Here is a 22,246-nt window from a genome sequence, read left to right on the forward strand (position 1 = left end):
CTATAGATACCTATATATGTGCACTAATATATTTTTTGCGCAAAAGAGCAAGTCAAATAGCTAAACTCCCATTCTAGCTCTAAGAGAGTATCCAAAATTATTATGTTTACTTTTCACAAGGACTAGCAAAGCAAATATAAAAGGAAGGGAAAAGATCCTCCCTTTCATCAACCAGCTTCATAATTCTAACTTTTGCTGTGGACTTATCGTAACTACCTCAACCAAGTTATTTGCAGTTCATGGACGGCAGTACAACAAAGATTGATTGGGAATTTATCAACAATGTTTAACAAGATCCTACACGGTAAAAATAGACCGAAGGGTTAAACCATTGGAATAATACCCAAAGGAAAATAAAACAAGAAAGCAAGAGAGACAATTCCCAACATGTCATGCAGAACTGAGTATGCATGCTCTCCCTTCCCTTCCCTTCCCTTCCCTTCCCTCCCCTCTCAAACAGAGTGCAGAAACAGAACGACAACAACCACAAAAACATAAGTGAGCATGTCATGGTGCCATTTTTATGTCATTTCCCTAATGATAATATGGGTGAAGTCAAAATATCCAGCTATAAAGATAATGAATGTGTAAATAGCGACTTGAAGGAATATCATAATTGAGAATGTAAAAGAAGAACTCATTGGAATCCATGAATAATGCATGCTATTTTCATGTATTCTATCCCTTTAAAGGTCAGGGCAGCAATAACATACCACAACAATAAGCACACTAGTACTGATCTAAATGGAACAATGTAAACGGAAATGCGGCAAGATTAAACTAGAGAAGATTAATACCTATATAATGTAGGCAGATATAATAAAAGAAGAAGTTCAATATATACATTTCCTAACATATTCCAAATACAAGACCACTACGTTCGTAAAGGGGCAGATCGTGAATTCAGGATTGAATAAATATGAGAAAGACGATGTTGGATAATGTTGGGATTGACAACTAACTCAATATAGATACCAATCACTTTCACAAATTCTCTTGTATATCATGCTAAACGAAGCCTCTATTAATGTATATTATGTTAAACCAAGCCAGTGGATTGGGCTTTCACTAAATTACATATCAACATACACAAAGGCAAGCACAATTATCATCAACGTTAAGCAAGGCTTAATTACAAAACACTTACAGCAAAAACGCGCCCAGCGTTAAGGCATGCTCGGTTGCAGGAGATGGAGTATGCTGCTGGATATTATAATCAAAGATGACAGGATTACTCAGGAATTGACAGCTGAATGAAAAGGAAATGGGTGATTCTTCCCTTGGTCTTTTCATGGGAGTTTCAGTTTTGTACTTGAATGTTGTCACAAGAAAACGCATCATCTCACTTTCTTCCCAACGGCCACTGTTTATTGGGCTGCTAAATGTAGCCAGAACCAGGCATACTCTTTGATCTCCTAGACTAACAAAGTTATAGCTTACTGGTTCTTGAAATATGAGAGGCAACTCATTTGTAAATGGCAGTTCCACAGTTGCAACATCGGTCCAAGAACCATAATCTTCGGACATGTGGTAGACTAGTATTCTTGGAAATCTAGTTTGAGGCCACTTCCCATCATAATTCGAATTTTCTTGCTCAATATCTATGGCAAAGATTATGAAACCACCACAAACACAGTCATGAACTAGAGTTGTGCCTCGAAAGGGAAAAGATTTTCCAGAACACAAAGATTCCTGTACAGACCATCCTGCATTCGGCTTCGTGATGTCAAACCGGAACACAGGGGTATCCTGACGTGAGAAAAGAATGCTGGTGTCTGTGATTACATAACCTGAACCGACGGGAGTCCTATAGTATGGAGAGTCAGGATCCCAAATAGGAGGTCGGGGCAGGGGTGACCATTTTTCGCAGGACGGGTCAAATCTCTCAAAATGACTATCGTATCTCAACTTCATCTCGTCACCGGCAAGAGCATAAAGTTGCCCCTTCATCTCCACTAGCAGGGGTTGAGCTTTCCCTCCTAGGAAAGGGGGAAAGCTCCCCAACTTGAGTTTCTGATCGAGTTTCCGATCGGTTGTGTCTGTCTCAAAAAAAAACACAGACGAAGCTGGAGACGGATGGGCCCCCGGAATTTTCTTCACGCCGCCGCCGATGAGAATTTTGGATTTGAAGACACCACAACCCACCAACAACGGAAGGTCATGGCCGCCAATTTCATTAGCCACTTGCTTGAAAGGCAGATAACGAATATGGTCTTCCGATGCAGATAACACATCGCTCATTTCGATTCGGTGAACAACCCACCGATCGAAAAGAGATTTGTGCATTTCACAGGTACATATGTAGAGATACTTACTCTCCATCGCCGCTAGGGATCGTTCCGCTATCATCTTCTGCTGACTGCTAGGGTTCCGTCAAAAACCCTTCTGATTTCCGCTTTGCCGCATGGTATAATTTTCTGTGCCTCATAGATTTTTTGAAAAGTCCACAGACTCTTTAAAAAGTTGATAGACTGTTATGGATTTTTTAAAACCATTGATTTTAGCAACAGACTTTTATTGATTCATGAAAATCTATATACTTTATTATGAATGACTTCTACGTACAGATTTCCTAGCATATACAAAATATAAAAACAAAAAACAAAAAAACAAAACAAAAGCAGCCCAAACACGAAACAATATAATAACTCGTTGTCTCTTCAATGCTCACGTATCTTCTAATAGAAATTAACTCAAATGAATGATCGTTAGTCTGTCTAGTCAGTTTGTTCTCATTCCTAATCTCCCAACAATATAAATATGCAATATAGATCACTTGATGTTTATGGTTAATTATTCTCATCAATTTTGTTTTCGCCGATTAACATATATTGTAGCAAATATTGGTCAATGTCTTGATCTATAATCAATCAATTGAAATTCAATTGTTCAACCTTTCTTTGACCCATAATATAAATTCAAATTAATGAGAATAATTAATTAATAAGATAAAATTTAGTATGCCATAGCAACACTATTTAAGGTCTTAGGGGTAGACCACAATATTTGAGTTTTAGGGTTTCATAAATCATTTTTATTGCTATTAGGGTTCGAAGTATCACAATTGAAAAAAAAAACAAAAAAACAAAAAAAAAATCACATTCAAGAACTACAATGAACATGTTGGGTATCAAAAAACGTTGATATCATAAAAGATTAGAGAAAAAACAAAAAATTAAGAAAGAGAGATGATGAAGGACCAACTTATTCGTGCGTAGAGAGAATTAAGAACTTTGATAGACCTTTTTTTTTTTTTTTTTAAGAGGAAACTTTGATAGACTTTTTCAAATCTTTGATCTGGAGGCTGGAAAATTATTGGAGTTTGGTATGTATAGTTAACACTACAAAGTCCATGATTATCCATGATTTTCTAATTCCATAAGTATGAATGATATTTTGAATACCTCCGTACTCTTATTCATTTTTAAAAGTCCTAATTGAATACCCCTAGATTTTGGTGGAATTCATGAAGTCTTTAAAAATCCTAATTGAATACCTCAAGACTTTCATGGACTGTTAAAAGTCTATATTGAATACACCCAGACTTTTAAATTCCATAGATTTCTTTAAAAGTTCTACTAATTCCATATACAATACACCCCCCTACATTGCCAGATTGGGCAGATTTGTAAATCACGTTTTTGTTTTTGCATATTGATTAATTTTTTAGAGTGTCAATAGACACTCCAAATTTACTCATTTAACATCTCATACTCTCTAAACCTCCTTTGTTCTTTTAAATACAAAAATTTGCTCATTAAACTTTTTTTTGAATTGCTCAAATAATCTTAGTTATATTATTCATATACAAAAAAATAAAATACTCATTCTACCTCTAATTCACTAACTACACCTCCTTTTTTTTTTGTTCTTTTTTGCATGCAAATCTAAAAAATGCCCAAAATAAATTTCTAAAACTTTGAATCATGAATCAAACGTCATAACAGAGAAATTGATCAAGCAGTCATAAATCAAACGATTAGACAATGATTCCTATGTTTCTAACCCTTATACAAGATGAAAGGTTATTCAAAAAAAAAAATGAAGGGTTATAGAAATTGATATAAATAAAATAAAATAAAACCACCATCTCCCACCCAAAACTCATCCTCCAACCAAACCTTAAACGAAGTCTAGACTAGGAACTCAATAAAAGTTTGGAACAATTTCTTAGTCTTTAAGATGTATTAAAACTAGGCGGAGAGGTTTGTAAAAAATATATATAATCAACTAGTATAATTCATTGTCTATAATTGTCATTTTACAAGAGGATATATATGTAATTCACAAGTATCCAACCACTAAAAAAACGGTTTAGATGCCCAAGACAATAAAACCCTAAGCTGAGGGTGACGTGCGAAGCGACGGCCGTCAGATCCGATCGCGTCCAGCACCGGCCAGGCGGCCACGGCTCGGTAAGTCAGTTCTCGGCTTTTGAAGGAAAGCTTCGTGCGGTAGCAGTAGTCCGGCAAGGCTGGTTGTTTCCAGGTTGATAGTGTCTGCGACGGTGGGGCGATCGTTTGATCGTGTTGGTGAATCCGGATCTGCTTGCTTTGATCTGGGATTCTGGGTTGATTTGTGTCGGACTGTAGCGGCTTGAGTGACTGCAAGTCTGCAAGTTTGACAGGCAGCTGGTGGTTTCGGTTGACCGAATAGGAGAAAGATTGGAGTCGTTTTGGTGTGAATCGATTGGCGTTTCGTATCGGTGTCGCTTCTGATCGAGTTTTGATTGGAAGGGGAATGGATGCAGGGATGGCTGCTTGGGTTGGACGTCCCCCAGACCGGGCCGCGGCGGCGGCGGTAGGATGGCAGCCGGGGAGTGGTGCTCTGGCCAGTGCTTTCGTTTGGGGTTGGGCCTCTGGGTCTGGGCCTGGACGATTTGGGCTTCATCTCTTTTGGGCCCAGTTGAGTAGGCTTGATTCTTTTCAGAGTTGGGCCAGGTTGGAGGGTGCCTTGACACCCTCATTCATTACTTAGGGCATTGGGCTGGCCTGGCTTGAGAGCTTGACCTCCTTAGGCGATGATGGGCCTCTACGGTCTCTCAAGTGTCAGTTGTAACTCAAATCATGATTCTCCGGAATTGGTAATTATCTCGAATTGGGCTGGAGAAAGCGGCTTATGGATGAGAAATTGGCTCCTATTTGTTTGTTGGGAAGTAGCTTTCTATTTCGTACCACAATTGCGTGATTGGCGGATGGTTGGCTAGAAGATGAGTTTGCCTCAAAAGACACAGAGTTGTTCTTTGTTTATGAGCCTACTTTAAAAGTGGGCTCCATTTGACTTGTAATGAGTTTCAGTACTTAGATAGGAGTTTGGTTGTTACCCAGCCATTTTTCTGTTTGTAAGGGTATGTAGACTCTGGCTTTTTCGCTGGTCATCTAATGCAATGAACCTTCTATTTCAAAAAAAGGATATAAATGTAATTCAATAATTCAAAAGATATAGAGGTCAAATGGTCAAATGAGCAAACTTGAAAGGAAGCTTTGTGAACAACATTTGCGTACAGTTGATATGCGATGAAGATTTAATTGTCATGCTATACTTGTTGTAGACAATAATTTGTACTCATGCCAGAATTGAGATGTGGATTGATGAAAAATTTCTTTTTCTCTAGTTGGTTTCCCCCCCCCCCCCCCCCTCTAGTTAGCCTTGATATTAATGCTCGTAGTCAGCCCTCAGTACAACTGCTCTAATGAGATCTCTCTCTCTAGTTCGTCTCTCTCTCTCTCTCTCTAGTTCATTTACAACGCAGCGGACAGTACCTGACTAGAAAAGAGAAACAAGCGGTACATTTGCATCCCTCAAATTCTCTGGATCACAAACCAGAGTTTGTGATCTACAACGAGTATGTCTTGACAAGCAGGAGTTTTATCCGAACAGTGATAGAGATAAGTGGTGAATGGCTAGTCGAATACAACATCTGAACTCTATATATGTGATCACAAATTAATCTTTCCAATTATCAGAACTTTTTGTATTATTTTATTATGAATTTCCCTATTTCTAAATAGAAAATACTAAATTGAGTCAAAAAAATCTATTGATTTAGAAATGGATTTGAATTTGATTTTTTTGAAATTGGAATATTGAAAATTTCCAATAAGCCTAATACTTATTCGATTCGAATTAGGTACCAGGTCAGTTGTGAAATACCTCGTTTGTTACAATTGCAATACTTCCTAAAAAAAGTTCGTCCATTGGACTAAGAAGGTAAAGGAAAAAATGAGTTGGACCCGTATCCTCAAACCAGCGATTTTCATGGGTTATTTTTTTTTTTTGAAATAAGGGTTCATTGCATTTTCATGGGTTATTGTTCCTAAGTAATTTAATTTAATTTAATTGTAGGAGTTAAATATTAAAACAATTTGAAAAAACAAGAGCAGCAAATCCACGAAAATAAACAAAAATATGTGTTTTTAGGATTAAACAAAAGGATTCACCAAATTTGATTAACTTAAAAAAAAAATTAAATCAATTGTTGGTCACTAATAATCCGCACCAGCCCTTATTTCAAACTCTGATTACTTGTCTAAGTTGTAATAGGGTTAGTCTTACAGAAATCTATGGAGATATTCTAATCATTGTACGATTCAAATTCCTTGTAAGACGCAGATTTCTTTTGAAAGAAAAGTTCATTGAATTAGCGATTAAAATCGCTTAAGAGGGCATCCCAATTGGGAGCATACAAAGGCCAGAAACGCCTTGGTCGTAGAGCTAAGATAGAACAAATTAGAAGATGGTTGACATCAACCAATTGTCCTTGTACAATAAAACTCTGCTCTGAAACTTTTCTATAAAAACTAGCAAATTCTAAAGGTAAATCCTCATTGTCCTCAAGATAATTACCAACAACACAACCATTGTGATGACCTTGAGATTTGTCATTTGTAGACCCAACAATCAGAATTTGCAATTCAGGCATGCATAAGATCAGCGGACCAATCAAAACTAGACCTGACCCAGCATAAGGGACACTGCTCGCCAAAGCAAGCAATTGTGGTACTCACAGCGTGACTATACCGAGCCTTTTTATAGAATCTAGAAGGGCTCAATCCACCTGAAAACAAACTTGGCACACCCAGAGACATCGTCCAAGGTAACAAAGAAGTGGCCAAAGATCCACCCGGGTCCCAGATCCAGACCCGTGGAAAAGTCTGGCCCAGCATATGTGTGGTGTCGGCCCAGCACCAGCCCATCTGGATAACCCAGATTACTGTTGGCACCCAACGCAAAGAACCCAAGCACCACCACCGGCCATCACCCGACGTGATCTGCAACCATCCCCACTACCAGAACAGGATCAGCCACCAAGTAAGAACCCAGCCACCACCGTGCAAGAAAGCAGAAACCAGCGTAGCCTGATATCGACGTCGTTGCATCACCCATAGCAGCCTGCTTGTTGATCGATTTCGCCTCCACCACTTCCCGGCTAGGAGCGGCTGCACACCGATCAGAGTACCGCCAGGATCCCACAACATCAGGAAGCCCCAGACTCGTAGGCATAGAGCACAAGACACCCAACCAATCAAATCCCTTGCCGTCATTGGAAGATTGTTCCGTTGAAGGATGAAAGCCTTGCAGCCATAGCAAGGAGAACTCGTACGCTTGAGCGAACGCTGGAGAGAAAGCGAAGGAGGCCTCCAAAGGGGTCGCCCATCGACGATGGCGCTAGGGTATAGAGAGCTCTCACTCTCTCCCATCTTTTATCAAAATTCGTGGTTTTCTAATGTGTAAGACGCAGATTCTTTGCTTGTAATCCTCTACATAAACAGGCCCCTACTATCAATTAAAACAAAGATCATTCTCTCCCAATTTCTGATTCCCTGAAACATGTTATCAGCACGAAGTCCTAACTTTAAAACAAATAGCCAAACCCTAAATGTAAATACAAAACCTTGAAACCTTATCTGGCTCTGCCCTACACTTTGTAGTGCTCGATCCCAAGAGCCCAGAACCGGCTGCCAAACCACCAGAACTGGCTGAAAAAGTACAAAACCGGCCCCCGGAAACAGAAAACAATCCCTTCCTGGTTCGCCTCCTTCTAGACCGCCTCTTGCCACCAAACTTGGCCACAAGCAGCGCCTCGATACCAAGATTCAGAAATCAGAAACAAAACCCCAAGAACCAGCCGGGAAGACACTGAACTGGCTGCCATAGCCATCGAATCAGCGTCAGAAACCGAACAGAAGCAATTTCGGCCAGCCACATTCCATAAGCAAAATTTTCCGGCCAAATTCAGGCCAAAAGCCTTGGCAACTCCTTTTGATCATTTTCAAGGTAATTTTTCATTAAAGTTGCTGTTTTCGTTTACTTTTCTTTAATTCTTTTCTTTAATTCTTTTCTTTTATTCAGGGAATTCCAACATCCCTTCTTCTACCTCCCACTTCTTTTTGTGGGAGACCGGTAAAATCCGGTTAACCTTTATAAATTGTCACCACGTGCCGTGCACGTGGCTATATTATCAATCTACATAGTATGCAAATCTGCACACTAGACGAATCCATTCAAAAATCATGAAATGACAACACATAAAAGTACTAATTATTTTACCATAAAAAAAACAAAAGAAAAGTACTGATTATTTAGCCAGAAATATCTATACAACTACCAACTAATTAAAAGAAGTCCGATAAAAGCAAATGCTTTTTTTTTTTTTTCTCAATGACAAAGCAAATGCTTAACTAAACAAAAGTTTTGATATTTTACATCACAAATCTGTAAGCAAGTAATAAACGGTAAAAAGAACTCCAACAACCCCAAAGTAGCATTATGGAAATTAAAGGACTCCAAACAGTTGGCAAAGCTGACGATCCTTGCGAGGGTGCTTTTCGTTCGGAAGTTACCTGATCCAAACAATAAATTAAAAGAGGGCCAAAACAAATTTTCAGAAAAAGGGTTATGCCAATAATAGAAGTCCAATTCAGACAAACAAAATAATCAGTCCAAACTAAAAAGAAAAAGAAAAAGAAAAAGAAAAAGAGTTGATTGGTTCAAACTGGATGGACCACTTTACAAAGAGATAAAATCCAAAAATATAATTTTAGGACTTGTAAAAGAAAACTTACATTTAGAGTACAACTTTAGTTTATGCAATTTGGTCTCTTTTTTTTTTTTTCCCTTTTTTTCCTCTAGTTAGCCTTGATATTTATGCTCGTAGTCAGCCCTCAGTACAACTGCTCTAATGAGATCCTGACAATTGCTGACATGCTTTCAGTGCCGAATCCCTTTGTCCGGCCTAGGGCGGATGAGGCTCAAAAAGTTGCTGCAGATGAGGCAAAAGCCAGGTTTGCGCACATTGATGGAGATCACCTCACTCTGCTGAATGTGTATCATGCAGTCAAACATAACAAGGAGGATCCATCCTGGTGCTATGACAATTTCTAAATCACATGCAGGACATTAAAGGCGGCAAATGATGTTAGGCAACAGCTACTGCGAATTATGGCTCAGTTTAGTCTCAAGCTATGCAGTACTAATTTCAACAGTCCTGACTACTACACCAACATAAGGCAGGCCTGCTAGCTGGATATTTCATGCAGGTGGCTCATCTACAACGCGACAGGCACTATCTGACAGTGAAAGAAAACCAAGTGGTAGATTTGCATCCCTCCAGTTGCTTGAATCACAAACCAGAGTGGCTGATTTACAACGAGTGTGTCCTGACAACAGGGAATTTTATCCGGATAGTGAAGGAAATCCGTCATGAATGGCTTGTGGATTTACAGAAACAGTGAGCCAGTAAGGCCTCCGTACTCACAATTCTGTTGCTCAAACAAAAGTTTTCAGTTTTGTTTTCCAGAAGACATCATGTATGCAAGCTTTTTTTTATTGATTTGAATAAGGTTTATGTATATATGTGCAGAAGTTCATGAGTACATGCAGCCTCAGCATTCAAGAATAATGATCGAGTACTACAAATTTCAAGCTGCTAGTGTACAAAGCGAAATCCTCCTCTGTTTTATTTATTTAATCTTTTTTCTTTTAGCTTACTCATCCTTTGACTTTTTAAATTCAGACCAAAAAAAAAAAATCCTTTGACTTAAATTAAAAGGTGGAGAAAAATGACAGAATTGAAAAAAGCGGAATTTCACGAATAGAAAAATTGATTTTATAAGTTATTTATCATAATTGAATTTAGATATGCTCATTATTTCCTAATAACAAATCGCATCCAAACTATTAATGGAATACAGACAAGGAATTCTACTCTCGAGCAAGGAAAATTATTTTATGCATCGGCGGTGCAATTGAACCAGCAGATCCAACACATCTCATCCACTGTTATTTATAGGCAATTTTTTTTAATAACAAAAAAAAAATACTTATTGTTGTCCAGCCATCTAATTCTGTCGATGCAAGTACATGTCGATCCATTGAATACTGTTTCTATTTTTTCCTTTTTTTTTACTAAAATTATACACCATCGATTATTCGATTTCCTTATAATCACTTTATCTGCGAAAGGACCGATTATTTATTAATAATTAAGTTGAAGTACATCAGCTAACAAAGTCTCAGGGACAGACCCAAACACAATCGATTTCCTTTTATGAAAAGGAGACGAATAGATAATGACGAGCCGGATCCCCAAATCCTTCTTTTTTACCTTCTCCCCACTTAATATACGCATCACGTGCGTCGCGCGTGCCGCACTGGTTGCCAAACCTATATAACCGGCAACGAGCAAACCCGAATGGTCACGTTTTTTCTTCTCAAGGTGCTCTCATTTTCGCCACCATCTCTATTCTCTAGGTTTTCTCTGACTCTGACCAAGGGTCAAACCACTGACTCCTATCCAATTTGACTCGTCACATTGGTTTAGGGTTTCTTGAATCCAAGTCTACTTGATTTCTTTGCAGGTCCACACCCATTTGGGTCTGGGTCTGAAAATCCAACTGCTACAAATCCCAACATGGACATGGAACCGGTGGTACGTATGACTACTCTTCTCACTTTCTCATAATATTTTCTTTATGTGATTATTTTCTTGAACCCAAATGATAGTCATTGTTGCACTTTAATTTTGATTTTGAGAGTTGTGGGTGTTTGATTGGTCTTGATGTGACATGAATGGACTTTCTTGTATGTGTTATTGATCGAAATGGGGTTAATACTGGGTTTCCATATGTTCACTAATAACACTGACATTGTCAAGTTTTATGAGGCGTCGTCTTCGAATGGAATCGAGGAGCCAAAGGGTGTGCCCAAGTTTCTAGAAATGCAGGAGTGCTATAACATATGCATGGCAGCTTACAAAGAGGTCATGGCTATGGCTGTGAAAGCAAACACTTGGGTTGTGGAGGTTCCACTGCTCGGTTCGATTGAGGAACTCCAGCAGATGTTCAGGGCTCCACCCTCTCCTGGTATGGAGATTGAGTATTCCATTGAGAGCGGTGTTGTTCCGATTAAGCTAGAAAACGTGGTTGCTGCCATGACAAATGTGGTGTGTGAGATTTCCTTATAGTTGGTTTATTGTTTAATTTTCGCATATGGCAGCAGCTGTTTATGTTTGTTATGAGTTCTTTGATTCTTGCTTTAAATGTTGAGTATGTTGTTCTGTGTCGTTGTTTCCAGGATGAATGGGCTTCAGCCTTGAGCAACATTGTTCATCACAGAACTGATGAAGTGCCAAGTGGTGTTATGAGTAATTTGGCGTGTAATACACCACCACATACCCGTGACAATTTCAAGGGTGTAAAAACGGTAAACATTATCACATGTGCTTACTGGTGTTTTGTTACAATGACTACTTGGAAAAAGAGAAAATTTGCCTATCCACTTTATTGCTAATTTATATGCCAGTGAGGTCTAGGATATATAATCTGATTATATATAATGATGCTCATCTGATGTATGATTTATATTTGCCAGATAAATGCTGAACTTCTCTTGCCCGTGCCATGTATGCCAACACGTAAATTCAGTTTCGTCAGGTTTTTGAGGCAAGTCATACCAGATGTATGGGCTGTTGTTGATGTATCGACTGACTATTTTCCGCACATTGACTCTACACTGAAAGTGAACTGTAAGAGAAGGCCTTCTGGGGTCATCATTAGGAGGCGTGATGATCATTCTGAGGTAGCTAATACACTATCTGCAAAAATTTGTAATTATATACAGGGTATGATCTTATGGAATACTGGGGGTATGGAACTTTTAATCCAACATTTGAGTTACTCTATCCATGCAGGTTATATGGATTGAGAATATGGAAGTACAGAAATGCAATGTCCAAGATAGTATATACTCTGGAGTAATCAATTCAAACCTGGCATTCGGAGCAAAGCGCTGGATTAGTACATTGTCAACCAAAGAAAAGCGGACCGAAAGTAGATTTGTCACTCTTAGACTGCCTAATAATTTTTCTCAAGGTAATGTCTTAACCATGTGAATGCTTTGATATATTTGTGTATGACAGCTAAACATGGCTGTAGTAGTCCAGAAATGCAATACTTAATGCAAGTGTGTCATCTAAGTTTTCTATTACTGGTAGTTGTCTCAAGGTGATCTTGACGATTTTGAGATAGTAAGTACATATTTGTATTATTTAAATATGCTGTGACTATATATTGTGTATTTCTCTTGGAATAACCTTTGTAATTGAATGTAGCATTTTCAGTTCGTGTTGCTCTGCTGACATTGACTAGAAGGTTGAAGAAGGCGTATTTGAATTACATAACTGAGCATCCAGATGAAACTAAATGGGATTTACTATCAGACACAGGAGTTCAGATTTTGAAGGATACTGATGCAGAAGGAAAAGATAATTACATGGCAGTGACTACCTTCCGAGTCAAAGCAACTCCGAGCACAGTTTTTAACTTTCTTGTCAAAAGGACTCGGGAATTACAGGTATGGAGCAACCTTATAAGTTTGCTAAATTAGATATGGTGTTAAGCTGTTTTGAATCACTCTATATGAACTGCTAACATTTTTATACATGGCAGTGGTCACATTTAGAAGAGATGGAAGAGCCTGAAGAAGTGATAACGTTAGTCACGGACGATGACAGCAACTGTATTACTTTACATGCAAAATCAGTTATGCAAACAGAGTCTGCAGAGGTGATATATGCTCTAACTAGTTCATGTTGGTGCTTCCTTGTTCCAGATTGACTTATATGAAACCTTTTAAATGTGACAGAATTTTGAATATGTGTTACAAGAGGCTTCCAGGGATGAGTTTTGCTCTTTCATTATAGCATCACCTATCAGCCAGTCAGAAGTTAATGGTGCTTTAGGGTTTGGAAAATCATCTTGTGCCTTAAGACCTTTTGGTTTTTCCATAATACCTGATGGGTCTCGGGGACTCCTATCCGGTGCTTCCCTTGTAACTATGGCCTTCCAACGAGAGCTTGGCGCTGATCTTGAAACTAGTGAAGTGATTGAAGGAATGAGCAATCATGTCAGCGATATTGTTGGAGCGATAAATGAAGCATGTAAGTTCCTTTTGTACCCTGTGTGGATTGTCTGAAGTTGCAACTGCCCATTTGTTTTTTTATTTATTATGTTTTAATTTGGCCTGTACATATTATTGGGTCACTGTTAAATGTAAGTTAAGCATAAACAGAGCATATATTAAAGGGGAGCAGGAAACGTTTTCAAACTGAAATTTCATTTGTGGATTAATTATATCACGAATCTGATCAGCTCATTATATTATCTAATTGAAGATGTCCCAAATAATTGCTGCAATATAACTAAAGGAGTAATCGTATGATACAACATTAACTCATGCTGGGGCAGTGTGGAACGAAAAATTACATGTCATTTTCTTTTGTTGAGATGCAGATCTTGCTCTTGTGAACTTCTAAACTAGAGGTTAATCTTCTTGTTTTGGTTATTTCTTATGATTCTGCAGTTACAGTAGGGGAAGAAGCAACAGAGCTGTAGAGAATTCTTGGAAAGATAACAGATGTTGGGAACCAGCTGATCATTGTGCAGTCCATTCCTAAACTACTTTTCAGTTGTAATTGTGAAACTTTCAACCTTTTGACGGTATTCAAAAATTACAGCGGTGATAGAGAGCTGAGGTTCAAATACAGTTATAGTTATAAGGTTCAAATACAGTTCCAGTTATGAGCTTCAAATACAGTTCCAGTTATTGAGTACGTGTGGCTTATCATCAAGTATTAGATTTTCCTCTTGTGTCGATGCTTTTCAACTCTAATAGTTGCCTATACACAAGTATGAAAGATATTTTTGACCTTATTTTGACTATTTGACAAACATTGGCTTATTTTGAAACTTGTCGGTGCCAAACTGCCACTTATCAAGGGTGATAATTGACAATTTGGTCAAAACAAGGGTGTCTTGGAGAATTTTCATCTCTGAAACCCGAGTTAGAAAGCAGATCAGATCCAATTGGCCAATTCTTTATGCACAATATTGATACCAAAGAAGAGAATATGCTGATTGAAAGATAAGAGAAGTAGAAACCAAACGTTTATTAGTCAAGTAGTCAACTTCAGTTGAGTTCCTTGAGCCACAAGACATCAAACAATAACCCAAAAAAAAAAAAAAAACCTTCAAAGACTAGATTAGCCAAAGTTCTCACTGCAGCAATATCTGTTCTCTGTGTATCTAAGTTCCGTACACCAGTAACCACTGCAAGTGGCCTAGTGGTTCTTGCCTAGTTGGGTGTGCTCCCCAACCTAGGTTCAAACCCCGAAGCTGTCAAAGTGGTAAGGCACTGTGCTGCAATGCACAGTTGAAGCATTTCACATGCGCCGAAGGGGTTTATCTTGGGCCTAAGAAGCCTTTGGGTTCCCCTTGACAAAGTCAAAAAAAAAAAAAAAAATCCGTACACCAGTTAAGCTCATCTCTAGCATTGAATGTTTGATTATGGGAAACATGAACAATTAGGGAAATGAATAACCAAAAAAAAAAAGAAAAAAGAAACAAATGAAATCAATATGTCTAAATCATAAAAAAGATTTTCAAACTAAGAACATTGAAAGATGCATTTTTTTTAAATTCATAAATATGTCTATTCTGTTGTTAGAATAGGGTTCACGAGTACTCTATAAACGAGGTTTTATGAAGACCACACATGGATACATCGTTCTTGTGCTGCTTGCTTAATTTCAATGAGTGGTTGACCTTTTCTACTCAAAATAGATGTATGTGAGTATGAATCTCATATTTTAGTTCTTATACATATGCTTTAATATTTCAGTCACAACTATACATGTTAACATGGAAACCGAAGAGGCTTATTACCTTTTTGTTCTTCATCCTCAAAAGAACAAAATGTCTGAAATTTTCAGTTGTTCCCTCCAGCAATGCTTAAGGATGTTTTCTCCTAGGTATGTTCCAATTTTGAACAACTTTGGAAAATACGTGAAACGTTTACCCAACATATTTTTGAAATGGTTGCAGCTATTGCCACCGTACTAACTACTTTGTTCACCATACATGTTCTTCTTACTCAACATATTTTTTATTAATTTCAAGTTTACTTAGTTCACCCATTTACACTGTCAAAAATACCCTTTTTCAATGTAGGGTTTAACTCGAATTCTATTTCTATATTACGCTCTTTTTGAACTAGAGCTATGCCAATGCCATGCTTCATAACTTTTAAAGAATATGCCTACAACATTTCGTAGATTTAGCAAAAACACTTGCTATGCCTCACATGCTATCCCATGTTTCTCAACTCCATTGATCGGTGGTTGAAGAAGACCTCTGAGTCCCTTGAAATCGATATATTGAAAACAATTAAATAAACATTTGCATCTAATAGACTAATCCACAAACTAATATACTATTTACATACCTCAATTACTTAATTGATTACACATTTGGAGTGAGATGCTATACATCTCATGAAGAAGTTGCCTAGCAGATAAGTTTTACTCACTCACTCAAGAAAGCCTACAGATAAGTTCTAATATGTACCTTAAACATCTCATGACGAAGTTGCGAGTATAATGCCTCATAAGGATCTCTTTGTAGAGATTCCAAGCTAGCAATTTAATGTGCAATTGTCAACTGCTTCAGATGAATTCGTGCACTCTCCACATAAGCAAGCGCCATCAGACCTCTCTGCAATGAACTACTATTGCAAGTATGAAATATGAATTACAATTCACATGTGACATCTTAATTTTGGAAAAAAGAAAAAGAACTGAAATAGAAATTAGCCACCAATTCACAATAGAGGACAAGAAATCCTCAACTAACCTAACAGAACTCCTTATTAACAAGAAAGAAAAAAGACTTCAAGATGGCAATACTAATCAAATCACTGCAGCTTCCAATTTGATTATAAGCTACTAGCGAATAATGTCTAAACAGTTCATATGTTACATCTTCACATACACTATTTTACAGTAATGCCTGTTCCACACAATCTTCATATTTTGAACTCAATTTTTTTTGCAATTATTGTATTTACATAAGAGAACATTCATACTACTTACATGAACAACAGATTCTCCTGCTGCAAGAATCCCCTTTCTAAGCATCCATGGACTGCTGGAAAAGCTATGCAAATGAAAACCTAAAAGTAAATGTAACCAAAATATATGGAGTACAGAGCAACATCTGCCAGGCAACTTCTAGCCTTCTACTCAAAACCATTATGTGCATTACTCTAGTGAAATACATGACCAAAACAATATCTTTGAACCTGTGTTCTTTACTCAACATTTATAGTTTTACCCGACTATCCAATTACCAATAATGGAGTAACGATAGCAGCTAACTGCTTGACTACTTGCAGCTTTCTATCAAAAACATTCTGCTAGACAATACCTTTGATTGCCTTTACCATTTCCAACAGATCAAAAGCCTGAACATGATCACATAAAAGAAGGGCATAAATTCAAAGCACAGTATAGTAATAATTAAGTTGAAGATTACTTTAAGGCAACAAACCAACCTTATAGATAGAAGTAAACCAGGCCTGCAAATAAGAAAATAAGTAAGCCCCTTGCAGATCCATGTCGGCGTACCACATTTCGCATCATCTGCATATACACAACCACATTAACATCAATCTGATCGATCATTATGCAAATTACACAAACCGAAACATCAAACGTTGCTACAAATTACAAGCAGTACAGACATAATCTTAGCTACCTACATGAAAGCATTTCAGCAACAATGTTGCTAGAGTTGTACGAATCAAACCAAAATCTTCTATTCTGTAAGTGCAGACCAGCTCCGATAAACTGTATGAAATCTTCTCAGTATGATAACCAAATAGACTATTAATAAATAATACAAGACTTATTCCAAATTCTAACAAACATATAAAAGCACTAATTAGTCAAGGAATGAAGAAAGTGGTTCAGTAATTAAACAGTACCATAATAGTAGCTAGCTAGCTTCCTTAAGAGTTTCAGGGCAATAATCTTTAGTCTTTGTATTAATTTAATTAGAATCATTGCATAGAAATTCAACTTACTATTTAGAAGATAATACTTAAGATCAAGCATGATGCCCCTGCTGTAATGCATGTATAGCTTAGTGTGTGTAGTAGTTTATAGAAAGGAATACCTGATACACCATCCATTAGACCATCACTCTCAGAGGATGATTCCCAATACAGCTAAAATTAAAGTATTTCAAATTCACTCTCAAAACCACTTTTATCTAATTCTCATGAACATTCATTATACTGTCCATGTACAGTTGTACACAGTAAGACTGCAATGTCTCATACTCACATCCTTCAATCGAATTTTTATATCAATTTCACTATCTAGCATGAATCATCTTTATTTTCAATGCACACCTAGTGTTCGACAATATGCCAATTCAGGAGGAACAAGCAAACATGAAGAAGCAAATGAATAACAGTGTTTTGCAGCTGCGAGGCTAAACAACATGCTGTGCTGATTAGAACGCAATAGGAACCAAGACGATGAAATTGAAGGTGCGAAACAGTGGAACACCTAATATGAAGAAAGAACGAAGTACCTTCGTAGCCGTAAACGCCGGAAATCCGGCCATCGAAATGCTTCGGAGATTGACAACCGAGGTCGGCAGTGAAAGTGGAGTCAGTGGCGCAGTCGCCGGAGCCGAGGCAAAGGATGAGCTGGTAAGGACGTAGCCGACGCTGGGCGGCGCGTGGGAGGTACGCGAATGATTGGAGGACCACAGCCGAGGCGGAGTCGATCCTGCCGTGGGCCAAGTGGCTGAGCGGGACGTGCTCGTCGCCGGAGAAGTGGTCTTGCTTCATGGCGAAGTCGTCGATGCAATTGAGAGCGACGGCGGAGGGAAGCCACGACATCGTTTCGTGCGGTTTAGGGTTTAGGCTGGTGAGGGCGAAGCCTTTGAGAGAATGAGAGTTGAGAGTTTCAGAGTTCAATTCTTCAAGCCCAGGATTTTATACGTTTTGGATCTCTGATGGATTCAGAGGGCTGATTTTTTTATGTATTTTTTCTTTTTTTCTTTTTTTCTTTGAGAAAGATCGAGTTGAGTTTGTAGTGACTTTAGTCCACAGCCCACAGGTGCTTTATGTTGAGCACAATTGTTCTGCTATTTTTCTTGTATCTTTTATCTCAAAGTTTTAACGGCGTTCGCTGCACGTTGTTGTTTTGAAAATATTTAACAACGCGCATTCATACTTGTTAATGTTTTAATTGACAACTTACAAATAACAACGTGTAAGGTGAGTTGTCAATAACTAAATTAACAACATGCAAATGACGCATGTTGTGGTATACAGTTTTTCACAACACACATTGTTTGCCCGTTGTGGAAAACTATAAGCAACAACGAGCATTTATAATATGTTGTAATATGATGTTGTCGTAGACCATTTTTCTTGTAGTGATGCTTTAAAACGTTGGTCTCAATGATCCTTGAGCATGTGTACAAAATACAAAATATTATTAGCATCCACATTACAAGTACATGCCACACATGCCATGTTTCTATTTCATTACAATTTAATTAAATAAACATGTGACCATCACACAAACTATGCTATGTCTAGAAGCTTGTGACACCTATGACTTAATTAAACATGCTCGGATCAATGACTTACTTGGGTTACGACTCGCTTGGGTATCGAGCATGGCCACGATTTGCTTGGGCCACGCCCCGCATGCTCGCACAGCGCCTACCCGCTCAACTACACCCAACTTGCTCGAACACAACCTAACTCGCTCAAACACATCCAACATGTTTTAATTAAAGTTCCAAGTTCACAATGCTTCATACTATTCACCGAGAGCTACTTCCAAAATTTTATTTGGACACCCATCACACTTGCCACTACCTATTGCGCATGTTACATGGTCATAAGATCCACATAAAATCACTTGCTATACTTATCCATTGTTGATCATACAAATTAGCAAAATTTACATGTGCTCTATATGTAAACATATGGTCTAGCCTTCGGACACCATACTTTGTCAAACTTTCCCTATGGAAAAAAGACCTAAAACGGGTCTAGACTCCACGAGTCTATGGTCTACGACCAACCGCCAAGCGGTAAGGCAACACCTCATAATGACAATGACCGCTACGCGGTATTGCAGTCAAGCTTTTCTCCTCCGGGAAAGAGTAAAGGGACCGGTTAACACAGCCCACGGCAGCCATTGATCTGGCAGTTAACCCCCGACGCTTGGGTATCAAAGATTAGGTTCGTCATCTAACACCCACTGCTTATACGCAGCTCCCCTCATCAAACAATTTTCCAACCATACGGAGGTCTATAGCCAAGAGTGGGGGATTCCTTGAAGGGCCTAGCAGGGGCCCACCCGAAAGGGCATAAGCGTTCGCTCCGACCAATTCTAGATGGATGACGCACTTGCACTAATTATGCTCGCAATACGGCACAAAGCTACGCTATGGTATCAACCCCGCAAGAAAACCCTCCTTGACTGGCGACTTCGGGGACTTGTACATACATCCCAGTATAATTAGCAACGGTTACACTCACGCCTTCCCGACAACCCCGAGCTTCTCGCTCACGCCTTCCCGGCACCCCCGAGTTTTCACGCTCTTGCCTTCCGGCATTCCCAAGCTTTACACTCACGTCCCCTCGACATAATCCACATTAATGGAACATTGAATTCTTCTACCATTTGTCGATTGCCACAAATCAAATTCTTTTCGCGTTCCATTAATACGAGCGAAAACCAAACAAACACAAGCGTTCGCATATTCATCGTTCAAGAATTACAAACGCTTGCCTTCATGGCACTCATGCAACTTACACCGAGCATAACCTCATCAACTCGATTCGTTCGACCACCACGTGTATTTATCATATGCAATCCGTATACTCATTCTTAGTATGCTCAAAACAACCATATGCGTTCTCGAGCCTATACATCATAAACGATCATACTCGACGACATTCACATGTATACATCAACATGTATCACGCACCTCGTACATTCGTATATGCCAATGCATATCAATGCAACTCACATATGTTGCCCAATACAACAAGCATTCTACATATGGGCGTTGTTTGTCTTTGTTGTGCAGGTTAACGAGTCCCTTCTTGCTTACGGAGTTTGAGGACTTGTAGGGGCTGGGCACCTCCCGGACGTCATTTATGCTTGATGACATCATGTTTATAACTCCCCAACCAAGAAGTTCCTCTTACTTGGGGACTTCGGAGATTTGTAGATACCTCTACTAGCAAGCTAGTTTGCTATCTCACCAAGCATAAGTAACACCCTCTTAGGGAGGCCTACAAGCCATGGCGGGGCCAACCGCGACATGCATACCGTAGCCCGACATACAACCTACCCCGTGGTAGTCGGAAGCGGCCAAGACCTCGCCGGGAAGCCACCTTCCCTGCCTTGCCAAGTTGTCCTCATAATATGGTTTTCTAGACTAGAATGGGGATTTCTTGTCCCACATTGAAGAAAAATGTAAAGGAAGGAGCCTTCCTTCCCTATAAAAGAAGACTCCTTCCCACTTACTCAACATCCTATTACATCGCATGTAATCCTCTTGGGCCGTAAGGCCTAACACACATAGTTAAGCTTTACTTCTTGTGTCTTGCTCTCTCTCTCTCTCTCTCTCTCTTTCTTTCTTTTACGTTAATTAGACCCTTCGGTCACTAACATTAACACATACCATCATCACAGACAAAGGAGCACAATTCAACAACGAGGAAATCATTAACTTCATCGCCAGGCTAGGCACCAAGTTGCGCTACGCATCTGTAGCACACCCACAAACCAATGGGCCGGTCGAAGTGGCAAATAAGATTATCAAGAAGTTGCTCAAGAAGAAGTTCGATGACGCCAAGGGTTTATGGGCCGAAAAGCTCCCGGAGGTCCTATGGGCCATCAGAACAACCCCAACATCTGCTAATGGAGAAGCAACGTTCTGCATGATGTTCGACATAGAGGCAGTCCTTCTCATCAACATCACACAACCAACAGCTAGGGTTGAGGGCTACGATGCCAAAACCAACGGTGACGGCATCAACCTCGAAGAAAAGCGCCACAAAGCTCACTTACACAACTTGCAAAACAAACAGCGGGTATCGCGTTTCTACAATGCCAGAGTCACGACTTGGAGACTGGGTCATGAAAGAAGTCATCCCACCGCCAACCGCACTTCGTCCCACTTGGGAAGGACCATATCAAATAGTGGAAGTCGTCAGCCCTAGCACTTTCTACTTAAAGAATAAGGACGGTGTCACATCCACCTACCCTTGGAATACCGAACACCTCCGGTATTATTACAAATAATCCTACCGCCAACCCACGAGCATCTTGACTTAGCTGAACTCTTGTACAATATTTAGCTAAGAGAAGCTACCCAGCAGGTACTCTCACTCTTTTGTAAATGCTGACTAGTCAGTTATCAATGAAATGAGAAATTATTCAAACCATTATTCTCCGCAGCACAAACAGTCAACTGGTAATGCCAGCAAATTTCAGCGGACCATGTCCGCTACTTCGTGCACTTAGAACAATCTTAATTCCCTTAATGTTTCATTGAGAGATAAATGAGTAAGAAAAGCTCTAGCAGTATACCAACACTCAAAACAAAACACAAGTATTTTGAGATGCAAAGCAAAAGCATAATTTCATTAAAAGCAGGTTGGGACTCCCCAACCAAAAGGTTGTCTGATTACAAGTACAAATGGCTCAACGGCAATAACAGGGAAAAAAAAAAGGATCTTCACGGTTCTCTTCAAGGGGCAGCAATGCCATCACCGTCAACTTGCGCGGTCTAGCTACTAAACGGCTCGTCTGGTCGGACCCGCGAGTGGTGGGGCTCAGTGTAATTATAGTGTCATCCTCCTA

General features: G+C 39.1%; 2 protein-coding genes and 1 pseudogene across 16 annotated transcripts; 2 read left to right on the top strand and 1 right to left on the bottom strand.

The window, feature by feature from the left end:
* Positions 1 to 9,147: 9,147 nt before the first annotated feature.
* LOC133737738 (probable pre-mRNA-splicing factor ATP-dependent RNA helicase DEAH3) lies at positions 9,148 to 9,734 on the top strand (annotated as a pseudogene).
* A 1,014-nt stretch (positions 9,735 to 10,748) lies between these two features.
* LOC133735513 (homeobox-leucine zipper protein ROC2-like) lies at positions 10,749 to 14,122 on the top strand. Its single transcript, XM_062162919.1, has 9 exons — positions 10,749 to 10,930; positions 11,156 to 11,443; positions 11,575 to 11,703; positions 11,872 to 12,078; positions 12,191 to 12,371; positions 12,611 to 12,852; positions 12,948 to 13,064; positions 13,144 to 13,438; positions 13,861 to 14,122. Exons 1-9 carry the CDS (start codon positions 10,913 to 10,915, stop codon positions 13,890 to 13,892), a joined length of 1,509 nt encoding a protein of 502 aa, XP_062018903.1. The 5' UTR covers positions 10,749 to 10,912; the 3' UTR covers positions 13,893 to 14,122.
* Positions 14,123 to 15,397: 1,275 nt separating this feature from the next.
* Positions 15,398 to 18,779, bottom strand: LOC133741125 (C-terminal binding protein AN-like). 15 transcript variants are annotated; one of them, XR_009861638.1, is made up of 5 exons: positions 17,934 to 18,776; positions 16,888 to 16,975; positions 16,427 to 16,797; positions 15,903 to 16,059; positions 15,398 to 15,697 (listed from the first exon to the last, which is right to left on the bottom strand). XR_009861638.1 is itself a non-coding variant. In XM_062169071.1 (5 exons), exons 1-4 carry the CDS (start codon positions 18,244 to 18,246, stop codon positions 16,773 to 16,775), a joined length of 525 nt encoding a protein of 174 aa, XP_062025055.1. In that variant the 5' UTR covers positions 18,247 to 18,768; the 3' UTR covers positions 15,417 to 15,697; positions 16,761 to 16,772. The 15 variants fall into 15 exon arrangements, 7 of the variants coding, with proteins under 7 accessions (XP_062025055.1, XP_062025053.1, XP_062025057.1 ...); XM_062169071.1 differs by lacking the exon at positions 15,903 to 16,059 and adding an exon at positions 17,095 to 17,193 and having other exon boundaries at positions 15,417 to 15,697; positions 16,761 to 16,797; positions 17,934 to 18,768; XR_009861639.1 differs by lacking the exon at positions 15,398 to 15,697 and adding an exon at positions 17,095 to 17,182 and having other exon boundaries at positions 15,762 to 16,059; positions 17,934 to 18,779.
* Positions 18,780 to 22,246: the final 3,467 nt, after the last annotated feature.

This window comes from Rosa rugosa, chromosome 3, assembly GCF_958449725.1.
Source record: "Rosa rugosa chromosome 3, drRosRugo1.1, whole genome shotgun sequence".
NCBI classification, from domain to species: domain Eukaryota; kingdom Viridiplantae; phylum Streptophyta; class Magnoliopsida; order Rosales; family Rosaceae; genus Rosa; species Rosa rugosa.

Coding starts and splice junctions, on each gene's coding strand:
- LOC133735513 (XM_062162919.1), top strand. Junction 11,704..11,871: donor ATTTCAAGGGTGTAAAAACG/GTAAACATTATC, acceptor TATATTTGCCAG/ATAAATGCTGAACTTCTCTT. Junction 12,853..12,947: donor AAAGGACTCGGGAATTACAG/GTATGGAGCAAC, acceptor TATACATGGCAG/TGGTCACATTTAGAAGAGAT.
- LOC133741125 (XM_062169068.1), bottom strand. CDS start 18,246: ATGTCGTGGCTTCCCTCCGCCGTCGCTCTCAATTGCATCGACGACTTC. Junction 17,194..17,933: donor CGGCGTTTACGGCTACGAAG/GTACTTCGTTCT, acceptor CATACTGAGAAG/ATTTCATACAGTTTATCGGA. Junction 16,976..17,094: donor TGTTGCTGAAATGCTTTCAT/GTAGGTAGCTAA, acceptor GTGTATATGCAG/ATGATGCGAAATGTGGTACG.